The sequence below is a fragment of the Salvelinus alpinus genome, chromosome 24 (assembly GCF_045679555.1).
Source record: "Salvelinus alpinus chromosome 24, SLU_Salpinus.1, whole genome shotgun sequence".
Lineage (NCBI taxonomy): Eukaryota > Metazoa > Chordata > Actinopteri > Salmoniformes > Salmonidae > Salvelinus > Salvelinus alpinus.
In genome coordinates, this window is record NC_092109.1 from 41002894 (window position 1) to 41018134 (window position 15241).

At 44.1% G+C, this 15241-nt stretch overlaps 1 protein-coding gene across 3 annotated transcripts in view; it reads right to left on the minus strand.

Moving 5' to 3' along the window:
* Positions 1-6010: 6010 nt before the first annotated feature.
* Positions 6011-15241, minus strand: part of LOC139552844 (short transient receptor potential channel 4-like) — a 135848-nt gene continuing 126617 nt past the window's right edge. For all 3 annotated transcript variants that reach the window (XM_071364928.1, XM_071364929.1, XM_071364930.1), the window contains 2 exons: positions 9159-9248; positions 6011-9029 (listed from right to left, as the gene is read on the minus strand). In XM_071364928.1, coding sequence (XP_071221029.1) covers positions 8259-9029; positions 9159-9248 — 861 coding nt within the window. In that variant the 3' untranslated portion in view covers positions 6011-8258. The remainder of the gene's footprint in view (positions 9030-9158; positions 9249-15241) is intronic.

The window sequence follows — 15241 nt, forward strand, 5'->3', positions numbered from 1 at the left end:
TCGTATTCTGTTTTGTTGTTGTCGGTGTTCGTTAAATAAATAAAGAGAAAGAGCACGTACCACGCTGCACTTTGGTCCGATCATTACGACGAACGTGACACAATCAGAATAAAACAAATTACAACACAGTCAAAACAAAACTACATTGCTTATTGGGAAACACAAGCACAAAGCACAAAGCAAAATGCAGTGCTGTTGGGGGAGGGCACAGAGAGCTGTGGGATGGCAGTGCACTACATTGCTGCCTGCCATAAGTTGAGGGACAGTGTCTGACAGGCCAATCAACCTGCACATGTCCTCTACTGTATGCTTATTGTTATTGTTCAATGTATGGTTATTTTGACCCTTGGTTATTGTTGTTACTGTTGTCTCGTTGACAATTTTGATTATTATTATTTTAATATTGTAAATGAGTAAGCTTTGGCAAAATGTACATTGTTACGTCATGCCAATAAAGCAAATTGAATTTAATTTAATTGAAATTGAGAGAGAGAGAGAAAGTTAGAGAGAGAGATAAAGATAGATAGAGAGAGAGATAAAGAGAGAGAGAGAAAGATAGAGATAGATAAAGAGAGAGAGAGATAAAGAGAGATACAGATGGAGAGAGAGAGGTAAAGAGAGATAATGATGAGAGAGAGAGATAAAGAGAGAGAGACATAAAGAGAGAGCGAGATAGAGAGAGAGAGATAAAGATATAGAGAGAGATAACGATAAAGAGAGAGAGATAAAGAGAGATAGATAAAGGGAGCGAAATAAAGGGAGATACAGAGAGAGAGATAAAGATAGAGATATAGAGAGATAAAGCGAGAGCGGTAAAGAGAGATAAAGATGGAGAGAGAGAGATAAAGAGAGAGAGATAAAGATATATATAGAGATAGATAAAGAGAGAGACATAAAGAGAGAGAGATAAAGATAGAGAGAGAGATAAAGATATAGAGAGAGATACAGATAAAGAGAGAGAGAGAGAGAGAGAGAGAGAGAGTTTAACTCACTCCAGTACTTGCCCACAGGCCTTGGAGGCACATCTAATTCAGAACTTACACAAAGCCTTTGTCCCAAACAGCACCCTATTCCCTATACAGTGTCCCCTGTGAGCCCTTGTGCAAAAGTGACACACTAAATAGGGAATAGGGTGTAATTTGGGATGCAGACCCAATCAGATCAATGACAGTTCAGTCCAACACTCACTGGGAGAGGATAGATGAACGAACAACAGACACACTCTCACACACACACACACACACACACACTCACACACACAATGAGAGAGGAGAGAAGGAGGGATCAAAGAAATCCTGAAGGGATAGAGAGGCTGGAGAGCTGCGTGTGCGTGTGCGTGTGCGTGTGACTGTATTGTGTAGTCGTACGATTCCACATGAAACACAGAGGAGCAAGCCTTTGTTGAATATTTTATCCCTCTCCTTCGCTTGGCATATCTTTCTAGGCCAACAGGGAGTTGGTTTCAATGTCAGTTCTGAGGGGGTCTACAGATAATGCTTTCCATGTACTGCAGAGCGAGTATATCATCTACCATCATCTACCATAGAGAGAGGGTCTATTTTATAGCATTTAACAACACATTGTCTACCATGGAGAGAGCGGGACTACCCAAGGATGAAGCTGGTGTTTGTGGCTGCGTTAGTGATCTTTGTGCTCAGCTCTTTGGTATATCATACTGTAAAGAAGTAATTTCTTACAGTTATATACTGTTAAACCAAAGTTTATTTAGAATTTACAGTAACATACTGTACTTTTTTTTTTTACAGTAACGTACACATTACAGTCTTTAAAGTATACTGTAACTTTGAAGTCGTAAAAACAGACAATGTAATCCACTGTACAATGTAAACTGTCAGTTATGGTCACAGCTGTGTACATTCCCCCTCAAGCAGACACCAAGCCAGCTCTCAAGGAACATCACTGGACTCTATGTAAACTGTAAACAAGGCTTATTTTTAATTTAACTAGGCAAATCAGTTACGAACAAATTCTTATTTACAATGACAGCCTAACAACAATGGGTTAACTGCCTTTTTCAGGGGCTGAACAGCATATTTTAACCCCGTCAGCTCTGGGATTCAATCTAGCAACCTTTCGGTTACAGGCCCAACGCTCTATCCACTAGGCTACCATACAGGCAGAATTTCCAACAGGATGTACCAGTGACTAGAACCATTCAACGCTGGCCTGACCAATCGGAAGCCACCCTTCAAGATTGTTTTGATCACGCGGACTGGGATATGTTCCGGTCAGCCTCAGATAACAACATCGATCTATACGCTGACTCTGTGATGGAGTTTATAAAGAAGTGCATTGGAGATGTTGTTATAGCAGACGTTGTACCCACTGTGACTATTACAACCTACCCTAACCAGAAACCATGGATGGATGGCAGCATTTGCGCAAAACTAAAAGGGCGAACCACCACATTGAACCATGGAAAGAGGTCTGGGAATATGGCAGAATAAACAGTGTAGCATCCTGTTGGGATGCTACACTCATCCTGTCGAGAGCATCCTGTTGGGCTGTATCACAGCCTGGTACGGCAACTGCTTCTGGTACAGCTATCCAGAGGGTGGTGCGGTAAGCACAACGCATCATCGGGGGCAAACTACTACCCTCCATGACACCTACAGCACCCGATGTCACAGGAAGGCCAAAAAGATCATCAAGGACAACAACCACCGAGACGCTGCCTGTTCACACACAAACCAACTATCATCCAGAAGGCGAAATCAGTACAGGTGCATCAAAGCTGGGACCGAGAGACTGAAAAACAGCTTCTATCTCAAGGCCGTCAGACTGTTAATTCTTATGGCTGAGATCCCGTTAACGGGATCGACTTGACAACAGCCAGTGAAAGTGCAGGGCCCCAAATTCAAACAACAGAAATCTCATAATTAAAATTCCTCAAACATACAAGTATTTTACACAATTTTAAAGATAAACTTGTTGTTAATCCCACCACAGTGTCCAATTTGAAAAAGGCTTTACGACGAAAGCACACCATCTGATTATGTTAGGTCAGCACCTAGTCACAGAAAAACACAGCCATTTTTCCAGCCAAAGAGAGGAGTCACAAAAAGCAGAAATAGAGATAAAATGAATCACTAACCTTTGATGATCTTCATCAGATGACACGCATAGGACTTCATGTTACACAATACATGTATGTTTTGTTCGATAAAGTTCATATTTATATCCAAAAATCATAGTTTACATTGGCGCGTTATGTTCAGTAATGTTTTGCCTCCAAAACATCCGGTGATTTTGCAGAGAGCCACATCAATTTACAGAAATACTCATAATAAACATTGATAAAAGATACAAGTGTTTTACATGGAACTTTAGATACACTTCTCCTTAATACAACCGCTGTGTCAGATTTAAAAAAAACTTTACAGAGAAAGCACACCATGCAATAATCTGAGTACAGTGCTCAAAGACCAAAACAAGCCATACAGGTACCCGCCATGTTGTGGAGTCAACAGAAGTCAGAAATAGCATTATAAATATTCACTTACCTTTGATGATCTTCATCAGAATACACTCCCAGGAATCCCAGTTCCACAATAAATGTTTGTTTTGTTCGATAACGTCCATAATTTATGTCCAAATACCTTCTTTTTGTTTGCGCGTTTAGTTCCAAAATCCAAATTGATGACGCGCAGTCAGACGGAAAGTCAAAAAATTCCATTACAGTTCATAGAAACATGTCAAACGATGTATAGAATCAATGTTTAGGATGTTTTTAAAATAAATCTTCAATAATGTTTCAAACGGAGAATTCCTTTGTCTTTAGAAAGGAGAAGGAACGCAGCTACCTCTCACAGGGGCGCTTCTGAGTGAGCTCGTGGCACTCTGCCAGACCCCTGACTCAGTCAGCTCTTATTCCCTCATCCTTCACAGTAGAAGCATCAAACAATGTTATAAAGACTGTTGACATCTGGAAGCCTTAGGAAGTGCAATATGACCCCATAGACACTGTATATTGGATAGGCAAACCTACAAACCTCAGGTTTCCCACTTCCTGGTTGGATTTTTTCTCAGGTTTTTGCCTGCCATATGAGTTCTATTATACTCACAGACATCATACAAACAGTTTTAGAAACTTCTGTGTTTTCTATCCAAATCTACTAATAATATGCATATCTTAGCTTCTGGGACTGAGTAGCAGGCAGTTTACTCTGGGCACCTTATTCATCCAAGCTACTCAATACTGCCCCCAGCCATAAGAAGTTAAACAGCAATCACTAACTCAGAGAGACTGCTGCCTACATTGAGACCCAATCACTGGACACTTTAGTAAATGGATCACTAGTCACTTTAAACAATGCTAGTCTAAATAATGCCACTTTAATAATGTTTACATATCTTACATTACTCATATCACATGTACAGTATATAATGTATTTTATACCATCTATTGCACCTTTGCTATGCCGCTCGGCCATCGTTCATCCATATATTCATATGTACATATTCTCATTCACACCTTTAGATTTCTGTGAATTAGTTGTTGTGGAATTGTTAGATTACTTGTAAGGTATTGCTGCACTGTCGGGAGCTAGAAGAACAAGCATTTCGCTACACTCGCATTAACATCTGCTAGCCATGTGTATGTGACCAATATGATGTGATTTGATTTGACTAGATGCAGCTGACAGTGCTATATAATATAAAAGAGCCCCTCCAGGCTAGCAGCCTGGCTGAGACATGATACGGTGTTTAGAGATGACATGTTCAGTCACTGGCCTTCTCCTCTAAATGCTTTGTCCTTGACTTCTATCACTCTTAGTTCTATCACGCTTGGCTTGACTGTTGATGGAAAGAAAGTCAATGGAGCGGTGAGAGAGAGAGAGAGAGAGAGAGAGAGACAGACAGAGACAGATAGAGAGAGAGAGAGAGAGAGAGAGCGAGAGAGAGAGAGAGAGAGAGAGAGAGAGAAAGGCAGGTAGAGGGAGGGAATGAGAGATTGAGAGAGGGAGAGAGAAATCTGTATGTGATAATGGACAAAGTCAATGGAGCGGTGAGAGAGAGAGAGAGAGAGAGAGAGAGAGAGAAAGGCGGGTAGAGGGAGGGAATGAGAGCGAGAAAAAGCTGTAAGTGATAATGGACAAAGTTCCTGGAGCAGAGAGAGAGAGGGAGAGCGAGAGAGAGAGAGAGAGAGAGGGAGAGCGAGAGAGAGAGAGAGAGAGAGAGAGAGAGAGAGAGAGAGAGAGGAGAGAGGGAAAGAGAGAACGAGAGAGAGAGAGAGAGAGAGAGAGAGAGAGAGAGAGAGAGAGAGAGAGAGAGAGAGAGAGAGAGAGAGAGAGAGAGAGAGAGAGAGAGAGAGAGAGAGAGAGAGAGAGAGAGAGAGAGAGAGAGAGAGAGAGAGAGAGAGAGAGAGAGAGAGAGAGAGAGAGAGAGAGAGAGTGAGAAAAAGCTGTAAGTGATAATGGACAAAGTTCCTGGAGCAGAGAGAGAGAGAGAGAACGAGAGAGATGCCTGTGATTGAGGAGTCCTTAAGATCCCCTAAATTCTGATCCTCAGGTCTCTAAAGACAGGTGATGATGTCCACCAAGGAGGCAGCAGGATCCCTTTGACTCAGAGACAAAAATAAAGTGTCAACAATGAAGGGAAAGAGTTGATGGAGGAATATAAACGGTTATTGAAGGGAAAGAGTTGATGAAGGAATATAAACGGTTATTGAAGGGAAAGAGTTGATGAAGGAATATAAACGGTTATTGAAGGGAAAGAGTTGATGAAGGAATATAAACGGTTATTGAAGGGAAATAGTTGATGAAGGAATATAAACGGTTATTGAAGGGAAAGAGTTGATGAAGAAAGAGAACTAAACACAAGCCTCTGAAAATAGATGGAAACTTCACACTTATTGCTACCATGGTAACAGGAAGAAGAGTGTGTATGTGTGTGTGTGTGTCTGTGTGTCTGTGTCTGTGTGTCTGTGTGTGTGTGTGCTCACTCACTACGCTGTGTTTGCAAACTCAAATGGGAACAAGTGAATGGGTCAAAGTATATTCATAGTTTATTAATTCTTTTTTGTTTACGTCACAATCTCTATAACATTGGTCTCTCAAACTAACATGAAATCAAGAGGTTGTACTTCAACATGATTTGTTCACATCACCAACACAACTGGACCATGCCAGTCGATAAAAACATGAATAGTGTTGTATTGAAGACAGATTATTTGGTGTATATACAGTATCTTCTGTAGTAATTGTTTGATTGCATGTCAGCGATATTGTTTATTAGAGGAGAGGCCTATATTATATTGTCTGTGAGAGGACAGGCCTATATTATATTGTCTGTGAGAGGACAGGCCTATATGATAGTGTCTGTGAGAGGACAGGCCTATATGATATTGTCTGTGAGAGGACAGGCCTATATGATAGTGTCTGTGAGAGGACAGGCCTATATGATATTGTCTGTGAGAGGACAGGCCTATATGATAGTGTCTGTGAGAGGAGAGGCCTATATGATAGTGTCTGTGAGAGGAGAGGCCTATATGATATTGTCTGTGAGAGGAGAGGCCTATATGATATTGTCTGTGAGAGGAGAGGCCTATATGATATTGTCTGTGAGAGGAGAGACCTATATGATTGACATGGTTAAATGTACGAGCAGTGGTAAGGGTTGTAAAAGTCCGGTCTCCTGTCCATAATGTCCAGATTTTCCAGAAATCCTGGTTGGAAGAATTCCGGAATCAGATGAGAATAAGCAGGAAATCTGGGAATCTTCCAGACGGATTTCTGGAAAACCTGGGAATTTTGGGAAAGTCCCTGTAATTGTGCAACCCAAACCAGGAGTAATGTAATCCAATACCTAATGTAATCCAATACCTAATGTAATCCAATACCTAATGTAATCCAATACCTAATGTAATCCAATACCTAATGTAATCCAATACCTAATATAATCCAATACCTAATGTAATCCAATACCTAATGTAATCCAATACCGTAGTTAGTTAATACGAGGCTCCGAAACATTGCATAGAAAAACTATTACAGATATGTTGCATGATTCTTGACACACATTTTGAGATAATTATTTGAGTATAAAGTGCTGGAACAAATAGAGTAAGGATCTATAACAGAGAGGATCTATAACAGAGAGGATCTATAACAGAGAGGATCTATAACATAGGATCTATAACAGAGAGGATCTATAACAGAGAGGATCTATAACAGAGAGGATCTATAACAGAGAGGATCTATAACAGAGAGGATCTATAACAGATAGGATCTATAACAGAGAGGATCTATAACAGAGAGGATCTATAACAGAGAGGATCTATAACAGAGAGGATCTATAAAAGATAGGATCTATAACAGAGAGGATCTATAACAGAGAGGATCTATAACAGAGATGATCTATATGAGGATACATATATTGTTCTGTTCATAGCTGAGCGTAGAGAGAGAAGGAAAGCAGGGGATGTGGTACGAGAGAGAGTGAGAGAGAGAGAGAGATGACGGGAGAGAGGGATGTGGTAGAGGGAAGGGGACAGAGGGAGATGGTAGAGGGAAGGGGACAGGGGACAGAGGGATGTGGTAGAGGGAAGGGGACAGAGGGAAGGGGACAGAGGAGAGGGAGCCAACGAATAGGGAGAAAAAGCTCCTGTGACAGAGATACAAAGTGATGGAAAGGGAGATAGGGAAGAAAGACGGCAAAAAGAGAGGGACAAGTCTCCCCATAGATGACTGGTCCAAGCACAGGGCAGACTAAACACTTTTCTTCAGAAAGCGGTAGACATAATCCATGACATCACCGTTCCATATGACATCATCCATGACGTAATAATGGTCTATATCCCACTGGCCAGACTGTCCCAAAGGACACTCTGTTATTCCCCGTACGGGTCACTCCTGTTGAGCAGAGAGCAGCTGTCTTTGGGGGTGAATAGAGTGTCCTAGATCTGTGTGTCTGAATGTGTCACAAGCTTCCCTGAGTCTCCAAACATCAGTGATCCTCCAAGCCTTGACACAAACAGTACATATCCAAGCCTTGTTTAGGTTTGCATCCCAATCCCAATGCAAGGAAAGCAAGGAAACCTGTTTAAATGTCTTGATTCCAAAACCTTTTGTTCTTCACATTGAAATTGTTTGACATTGGACTTGCTTGGTGACAGATCTGTTTCCTGTAAATATCCACTACTATCCAAACGCAGGATTTATAACTCCTCACAGAAAGCTCACTCCGATTGTCACTCTCGCTATGCAGCAGTGACCCCATCGCTGCTGTCTCTTCCACTATTCCATCTCTCTCCCATACCTAAGTCTCTCCTCCTCGCCAAACCCTTTAGACAAACCTAATGCAACCCCATCAGCACCTGACTCCTGATGGAGGAAACTCTCCCTCTCCTCCTCTTCCTCCTCCTCCTCCACCTCTTCCCTCTCTTTCCCTCTATTGGCCTCTTCCTCCTTCACTCCATCCTCCTCTTCCTCCTTCTCTCCATCCTCCAACAGTCCCTTGCCCTCCTCACGCCCTGCCTCCCCTTTCCGTTCCTCCCCATCCGATTCCCCTGTCTCCCCCATCTCCTCGGACACAGAGTATATATTCCCAACCCCAGTAGCTCCAGCTCCACCCCTCTGGCGTTTCTGGAACAGCCCAAAATCAGTGATGTCCCTGGGGAAGTCTTTCCTCTGACCCTGCTTGTCTCTGGAGCTTCCAGAGGAACCACCATCTGCGGGCAGGGGGGGCAGGCCGTTAGCCAGGCCCAGCCCGTTGAAGGCAAGTGCGTCTGGGAGCCGAGGAGAGAAGGCTGTGGCGCCACCCTGCTGGATGATGGAGGCGGTTACGGTAAACAGTGTCTTCTTGTTCTTCAGCTGGCCAATGGGTGTGGGGGTGGTGGGGACTTTAAGGGACCGGTCGGCATAGGCTAGGCAGGATTGCCCTCCACCAACCCCAGCCCCGCCCGAACCACCCCCAACAACAACCCCCGGACCACCCAGACCAGGTTTACCTGTCTTCATCATCCCCATCACCTCGTAACGGAAACTAGAGATGTCCTGCTTCAGCTCCTAGAACAAAAGGGACAGGCAGAAAAGAGAGGTATTATATGAGAGAAAGCCAGGAAAAAAAACAACAAGATGTCTTGGTTCAGTTCCCATACAAGCAAAGAGAAGAGACCGTGTCCAGGTCAAAGCCACCTTAAAGTTCTCTTCAGTCAGCCCCTCTTCTGTTTTAGCGTCTCTGATCATGGCTGCTACATATCGCTTCACCAGGTTCCTCAACACCTCCTGGAACACAACAACAACAACAGCGACAGCAGTTAAACACGGAGGCTGCAGGGTAGGCTAGTGGTTAGAGCGTTGGACTAGTAACCGGAAGGTTGCTGGATAGAATCCCCGAGCTGACAAGGTAAAAATCTGTCGTTCTGCCTCCTGAACAAGGCAGTTAACCAACTGTTCCTAGGCCGTCATTGTAAATAAGAATTTGTTCTTAACTTACTTGTTCTAGTATTTTTTTTTTTTATTAACTTCTTTGGTATAGGGGGCAGCATATTCACTTTTGGATGAATTTCGTGCCCATTGTGAACTGCCTCCTACTCTGTCCCACATGCTAATATATGCATAGTATTATTACTATTGGATAGAAAACACTCTGAAGTTTCTAAAACTGTTTGAATGATGTATAACAGAACTCATATGGCAGGCAAAAACCTGAGAAAAAATCCAAACAGGAAGTGAAAATTCTGAGAGTGGTCGTTGTTAAAGTCATCGCCTATTCAATTCCCTGTAATATATGGATCTGTTTGCACTTCATACGCCTTCCACTCGATGTCAACAGTCAGTAGAACATGGAATGAAGTTTATACTGTGTTGTGGGACCGGATGGGAGGGGAATGAGTCAGTGCTCTGGCAGATTGCCAGTTCTTGGTCACGCGCTTTCCTCATTATATCGTCTTGCGTTCCATTACTTATAGAGACTGAAAAGAATTCTCCGGTTGGAACGGTATTGGATGTAAATGATAACAACATCCTGAAGATTGATTCTCTACTAAGTTTGACCAGTTTATTCGACTTGTAATATAACTATTTTAAGATTTCGTCCGACGTTTGCCTGCATCTCCGCGAGTGTTTGGACACGTGTACTACACATGCTAACAAAATTAGCTAATTGGACATAAGTAATGGACATTATCGAACAAAACAACAATTTATTGTGGAACTAGGATTCCTGGCACTGCATTCTGATGAAGATAATCAAAGGTAAGGGAATATTTATGATGTAATTTCTTATTTCTGTTGACACCAACATGGCGAAGAAATGTTATTACATCTGAGCGCATGGTGTGCTTTTTACGTAAGGTTTTTTTTAAATCGGACACAGCGGTTGCATTAAGAACAAGTGCATCTTTAATTATATGCAAAACATGTATCTTTCATCAAAGTTTATGATGAATATTTCTGTTATTTGATGTGGCTCTCTGTAATTTCTCCGGCTATTTTGGAGGCATTTCTGAACATGGCGCCAATGTAAACCGAGATTTGTGGATATAAATATGCACATTATCGAACAAAACATAAATGTATTGTGTAACATGATGTCATATGAGTGTCATCTGATGAAGATGTTCAAAGGTTAGTGATTCATTTTATCTCTATTTCTGTTTTTTGTTACTACTATCTTTTGCTGGGAAAATGGCTGTTTTTCTGTGGCTATGTACTGAGCTAACATAATTGTTTGGTGTGCTTTCCCAGTAAATCCTTTTTGAAATCAGACATGTTGGCTGGATTCACAACATGTGTAGCTTTAATTTGGTGTCTTTCATGTGTGATTTCATGAAAGATTGACTTTTATAGTAATATATTTGAATTTGGTGTGCTACATTTTTTCTGGATTTTGGCCAAGTGGGACGCTACCGTCCCACCTATCCTAGAGAAGTTAATCAATAATAATAGACTGGAAATCTAATTTGTTTGATACTGTAACATGGATGGAGAAGTGTAATTATACCTTTACAAACATTCATACTCTTTTGTAACAAATCAAATCAAATTATATTTGTCATACAACAGGTGTAGACTTTACCGTGAAATGTTTTACTTACAAGCCCTTAACCAACAATGCAGTTTTAAGAAAAATAAGAGTTAAGAAAATATTTACTAAGAAAACTAAAGTATACAGGGGTACAGGTTAGTCTGGGTCATATGTACATGTCAATGTACAGCCTTCTCACATACGTACAGTTGAAGTCGGAAGTTTACCTACACTTAGGTTGGGGTCATTAAAACTAGTTTTTCAACCACTGCACAAATTTCTTGTTAACAAACTATGGTTTTGGCAAGTCGGTTAGGACATCTACTTTGTGCATGACACTGTCATGTTTTGTCTTTGATCATCATGTCTTGTCCCTGTGCTTCCCTCTGCTGGTCTTATTAGGTTCTTTCCCTCTTTCTCTCTCTCTCTCTCCTCCTCCCTCTCTCCCTCTCCCGCTCTCTCTCTCTATCGTTCCGTTCCTGCTCCCAGCTGTTTCTCATTCTCCTTACGACCTCATTTACTCTTTCACACCTGTCCCCTATTTTGCCCTCTGATTAGAGTCCCTATTTCTCCCTCTGTTTTCCGCTTCTGTCCTTGTCGGATTCTTGTTTGATGTTTGCTGTCCTGTGTCCTTGTTCCGCCCTGTCGTGTTTTTGCCTTCTTCAGATGCTGCGTTGAGCAGGTGTCTATGTCAGCTACGGCCTGTGCCTTCCTGAAGCGACCTGCAGTCTGTGGTCGCGTCTCCAGTCGTTCCTCTCTACTGACGAGAGGATTTCAGTTTCCTGTTTTGGATTTACCTTGGATATTTCCAGGAGAATCATTGTTTGTTTGATACTGGAATAAAGACTCTGTTTCTATTACGTCGCTTTTGGGTCCTCATTCATCAGCATAACAGAAGAATCCGACCAAGATGGACCCAGCGACTATGGATTCTCTCAACACTGCCGTCGAGTTCCAGGGAGCAATGCTCGGCAGACACGAGCAGGAATTGTTTGCTGCTCGTCATGCCGTTGAGACCCTGGCCGCTCAGGTCTCCGATCTCTCTGGACAGTTTCAGAGTCTTCATCTCGTGCCACCAGCTACTTCCTGGTCTTCCGAGTCTCCGGAACCTAGGGTTAATAACCCACCATGTTACTCTGGGCAGCCCACTGAGTGTCGCTCCTTTCTCACCCAGTGTGATATTGTGTTCTCTCTCCAGCCCAACACGTACTCAAGAGAGAGAGCTCGGATCGCTTACGTCATATCACTCCTTACTGGTCGGGCTCGGGAGTGGGGCACAGCTATCTGGGAGGCAAGGGCTGAGTGTTCTAACGATTATCAGAACTTTAAAGAGGAGATGATACGGGTTTTTGATCGTTCAGTTTTTGGGAAGGAGGCTTCCAGGGCCCTGGCTTCCCTATGTCAAGGTGATCGATCCATAACGGATTACTCTATAGAGTTTCGCACTCTTGCTGCCTCCAGTGACTGGAACGAGCCGGCGTTGCTCGCTCGTTTTCTGGAGGGACTTCACGCTGAGGTTAAGGATGAGATTCTCTCCCGGGAGGTTCCTTCCAGCGTGGACTCTTTGATTGCACTCGCCATCCGCATAGAACGACGGATTGATCTTCGTCATCGAGCTCGTGGAAGAGAGCTCGCGTTAACGGTGCTTCCCCTCTCCGCTTCTCAACCATCTCCTCCCACCGGCTCAGAGACTGAGCCCATGCAGCTGGGAGGTATTCGCATCTCGACTAAGGAGAGGGAACGGAGAATCACCAACCGCCTTTGCCTCTATTGCGGTTCTGCTGGACATTTTGTCATGTCATGTCCAGTAAAAGCCAGAGCTCATCAGTAAGCGGAGGGCTACTGGTGAGCGCTACTACTCAAGTCTCTCCATCAAGATCCTGTACTACCTTGTCGGTCCATCTACGCTGGACCGGTTCGGCTGCTTCCTGCAGTGCTTTGATAGACTCTGGGGCTGAGGGTTGTTTTATGGACGAAGCATGGGCTCGGAAACATGACATTCCTCTCAGACAGTTAGGGAAGCACACGCCCATGTTCGCCTTAGATGGTAGTCTTCTCCCCAGTATCAGATGTGAGACACTACCTTTAACCCTCACAGTATCTGGTAACCACAGTGAGACCATTTCCTTTTTGATTTTTCGTTCACCTTTTACACCTGTTGTTTTGGGTCATCCCTGGCTAGTATGTCATAATCCTTCTATTAATTGGTCTAGTAATTCTATCCTATCCTGGAACGTTTCTTGTCATGTGAAGTGTTTAATGTCTGCTATCCCTCCTGTGTCTTCTGTCCCCTCTACTCAGGAGGAACCTGGTGATTTGACAGGAGTGCCGGAGGAATATCATGATCTGCGCACGGTCTTCAGTCGGTCCAGAGCCAGCTCCCTTCCTCCTCACCGGTCGTATGATTGTTGTATTGATCTCCTTCCGGGGACCACTCCCCCTCGGGGTAGACTATACTCTCTGTCGGCTCCCGAACGTAAGGCTCTCGAGGATTATCTGTCTGTTTCTCTCGACGCCGGTACCGTGGTGCCTTCTTCCTCTCCCGCCGGAGCGGGATTTTTCTTTGTTAAGAAGAAGGACGGTACTCTGCGCCCCTGCGTGGATTATCGAGGGCTGAATGACATAACGGTTAAGAATCGTTATCCGCTTCCCCTTATGTCGTCAGCCTTCGAGATTTTGCAGGGAGCCAGGTTCTTTACTAAGTTGGACCTTCGTAACGCTTACCATCTCGTACGCATCAGAGAGGGGGACGAGTGGAAAACGGCGTTTAACACTCCGTTAGGGCATTTTGAATACCGGGTTCTGCCGTTCGGTCTCGCTAATGCTCCAGCTGTCTTTCAGGCATTAGTTAATGATGTACTGAGAGACATGCTGAACATTTTTGTTTTCGTTTACCTTGACGATATCCTGATTTTTTCACCGTCACTCGAGATTCATGTTCAGCACGTTCGACGTGTACTCCAGCGCCTTTTAGAGAATTGTCTCTACGTGAAGGCTGAGAAGTGCGCCTTTCATGTCTCCTCTGTCACATTTCTCGGTTCTGTTATTTCCGCTGAAGGCATTCAGATGGATCCCGCTAAGGTTCAGGCTGTCAGCGATTGGCCCGTTCCTAAGTCACGTGTCGAGTTGCAGCGCTTTCTCGGTTTCGCTAATTTCTATCGGCGTTTCATTCGTAATTTCGGTCAAGTGGCTGCCCCTCTCACAGCTCTGACTTCTGTCAAGACTTGCTTTAAGTGGTCCGGTTCCGCCCAGGGAGCTTTTGATCTCCTCAAGAAGCGTTTTACATCCGCCCCTATCCTTGTTACTCCTGACGTCACTAAACAATTCATTGTCGAGGTTGACGCTTCAGAGGTGGGCGTGGGAGCCATTCTGTCTCAGCGCTTCCAGTCTGACGATAAGGTCCATCCTTGCGCTTACTTTTCTCATCGCCTGTCGCCATCGGAACGCAACTATGATGTGGGTAACCGCGAACTGCTCGCCATCCGCTTAGCCATAGGCGAATGGCGACAGTGGTTGGAGGGGGCGACCGTCCCTTTTGTCGTTTGGACTGACCATAAGAACCTTGAGTACATCCGTTCTGCCAAACGACTTAATGCACGTCAAGCTCGTTGGGCGTTGTTTTTCGCTCGTTTCGAGTTCGTGATTTCCTATCGTCCGGGAAATAAGAACACCAAGCCTGATGCCTTATCCCGTCTCTTTAGTTCTTCTGTGGCTTCTACCGACCCCGAGGGGCTTCTCCCTGAAGGGCGTGTTGTCGGGTTGACTGTCTGGGGAATTGAGAGACAGGTAAAGCAAGCACTCACTCACACTGCGTCGCCGCGCGCTTGTCCTAGTAACCTTCTGTTCGTTCCTGTCTCTACTCGTCTGGCTGTTCTTCAGTGGGCTCACTCTGCCAAGTTAGCTGGCCATCCCGGCGTTCGGGGTACGCTTGCTTCTATTCGCCAGCGGTTTTGGTGGCCTACTCAGGAGCGGGACACGCGCCGTTTCGTGGCTGCTTGTTCGGACTGCGCGCAGACTAAGTCAGGTAACTCTCCTCCTGCCGGTCGTCTCAGACCGCTTCCCATTCCTTCTCGACCATGGTCTCACATCGCCTTAGACTTTATTACCGGTCTGCCTTCGTCTGCGGGGAAGACTGTGATTCTTACGGTTATCGATAGGTTCTCTAAGGCGGCACATTTCATTCCCCTCGCTAAGCTTCCTTCCGCTAAGGAGACGGCACAAATCATCATTGAGAATGTGTTCAGAATTC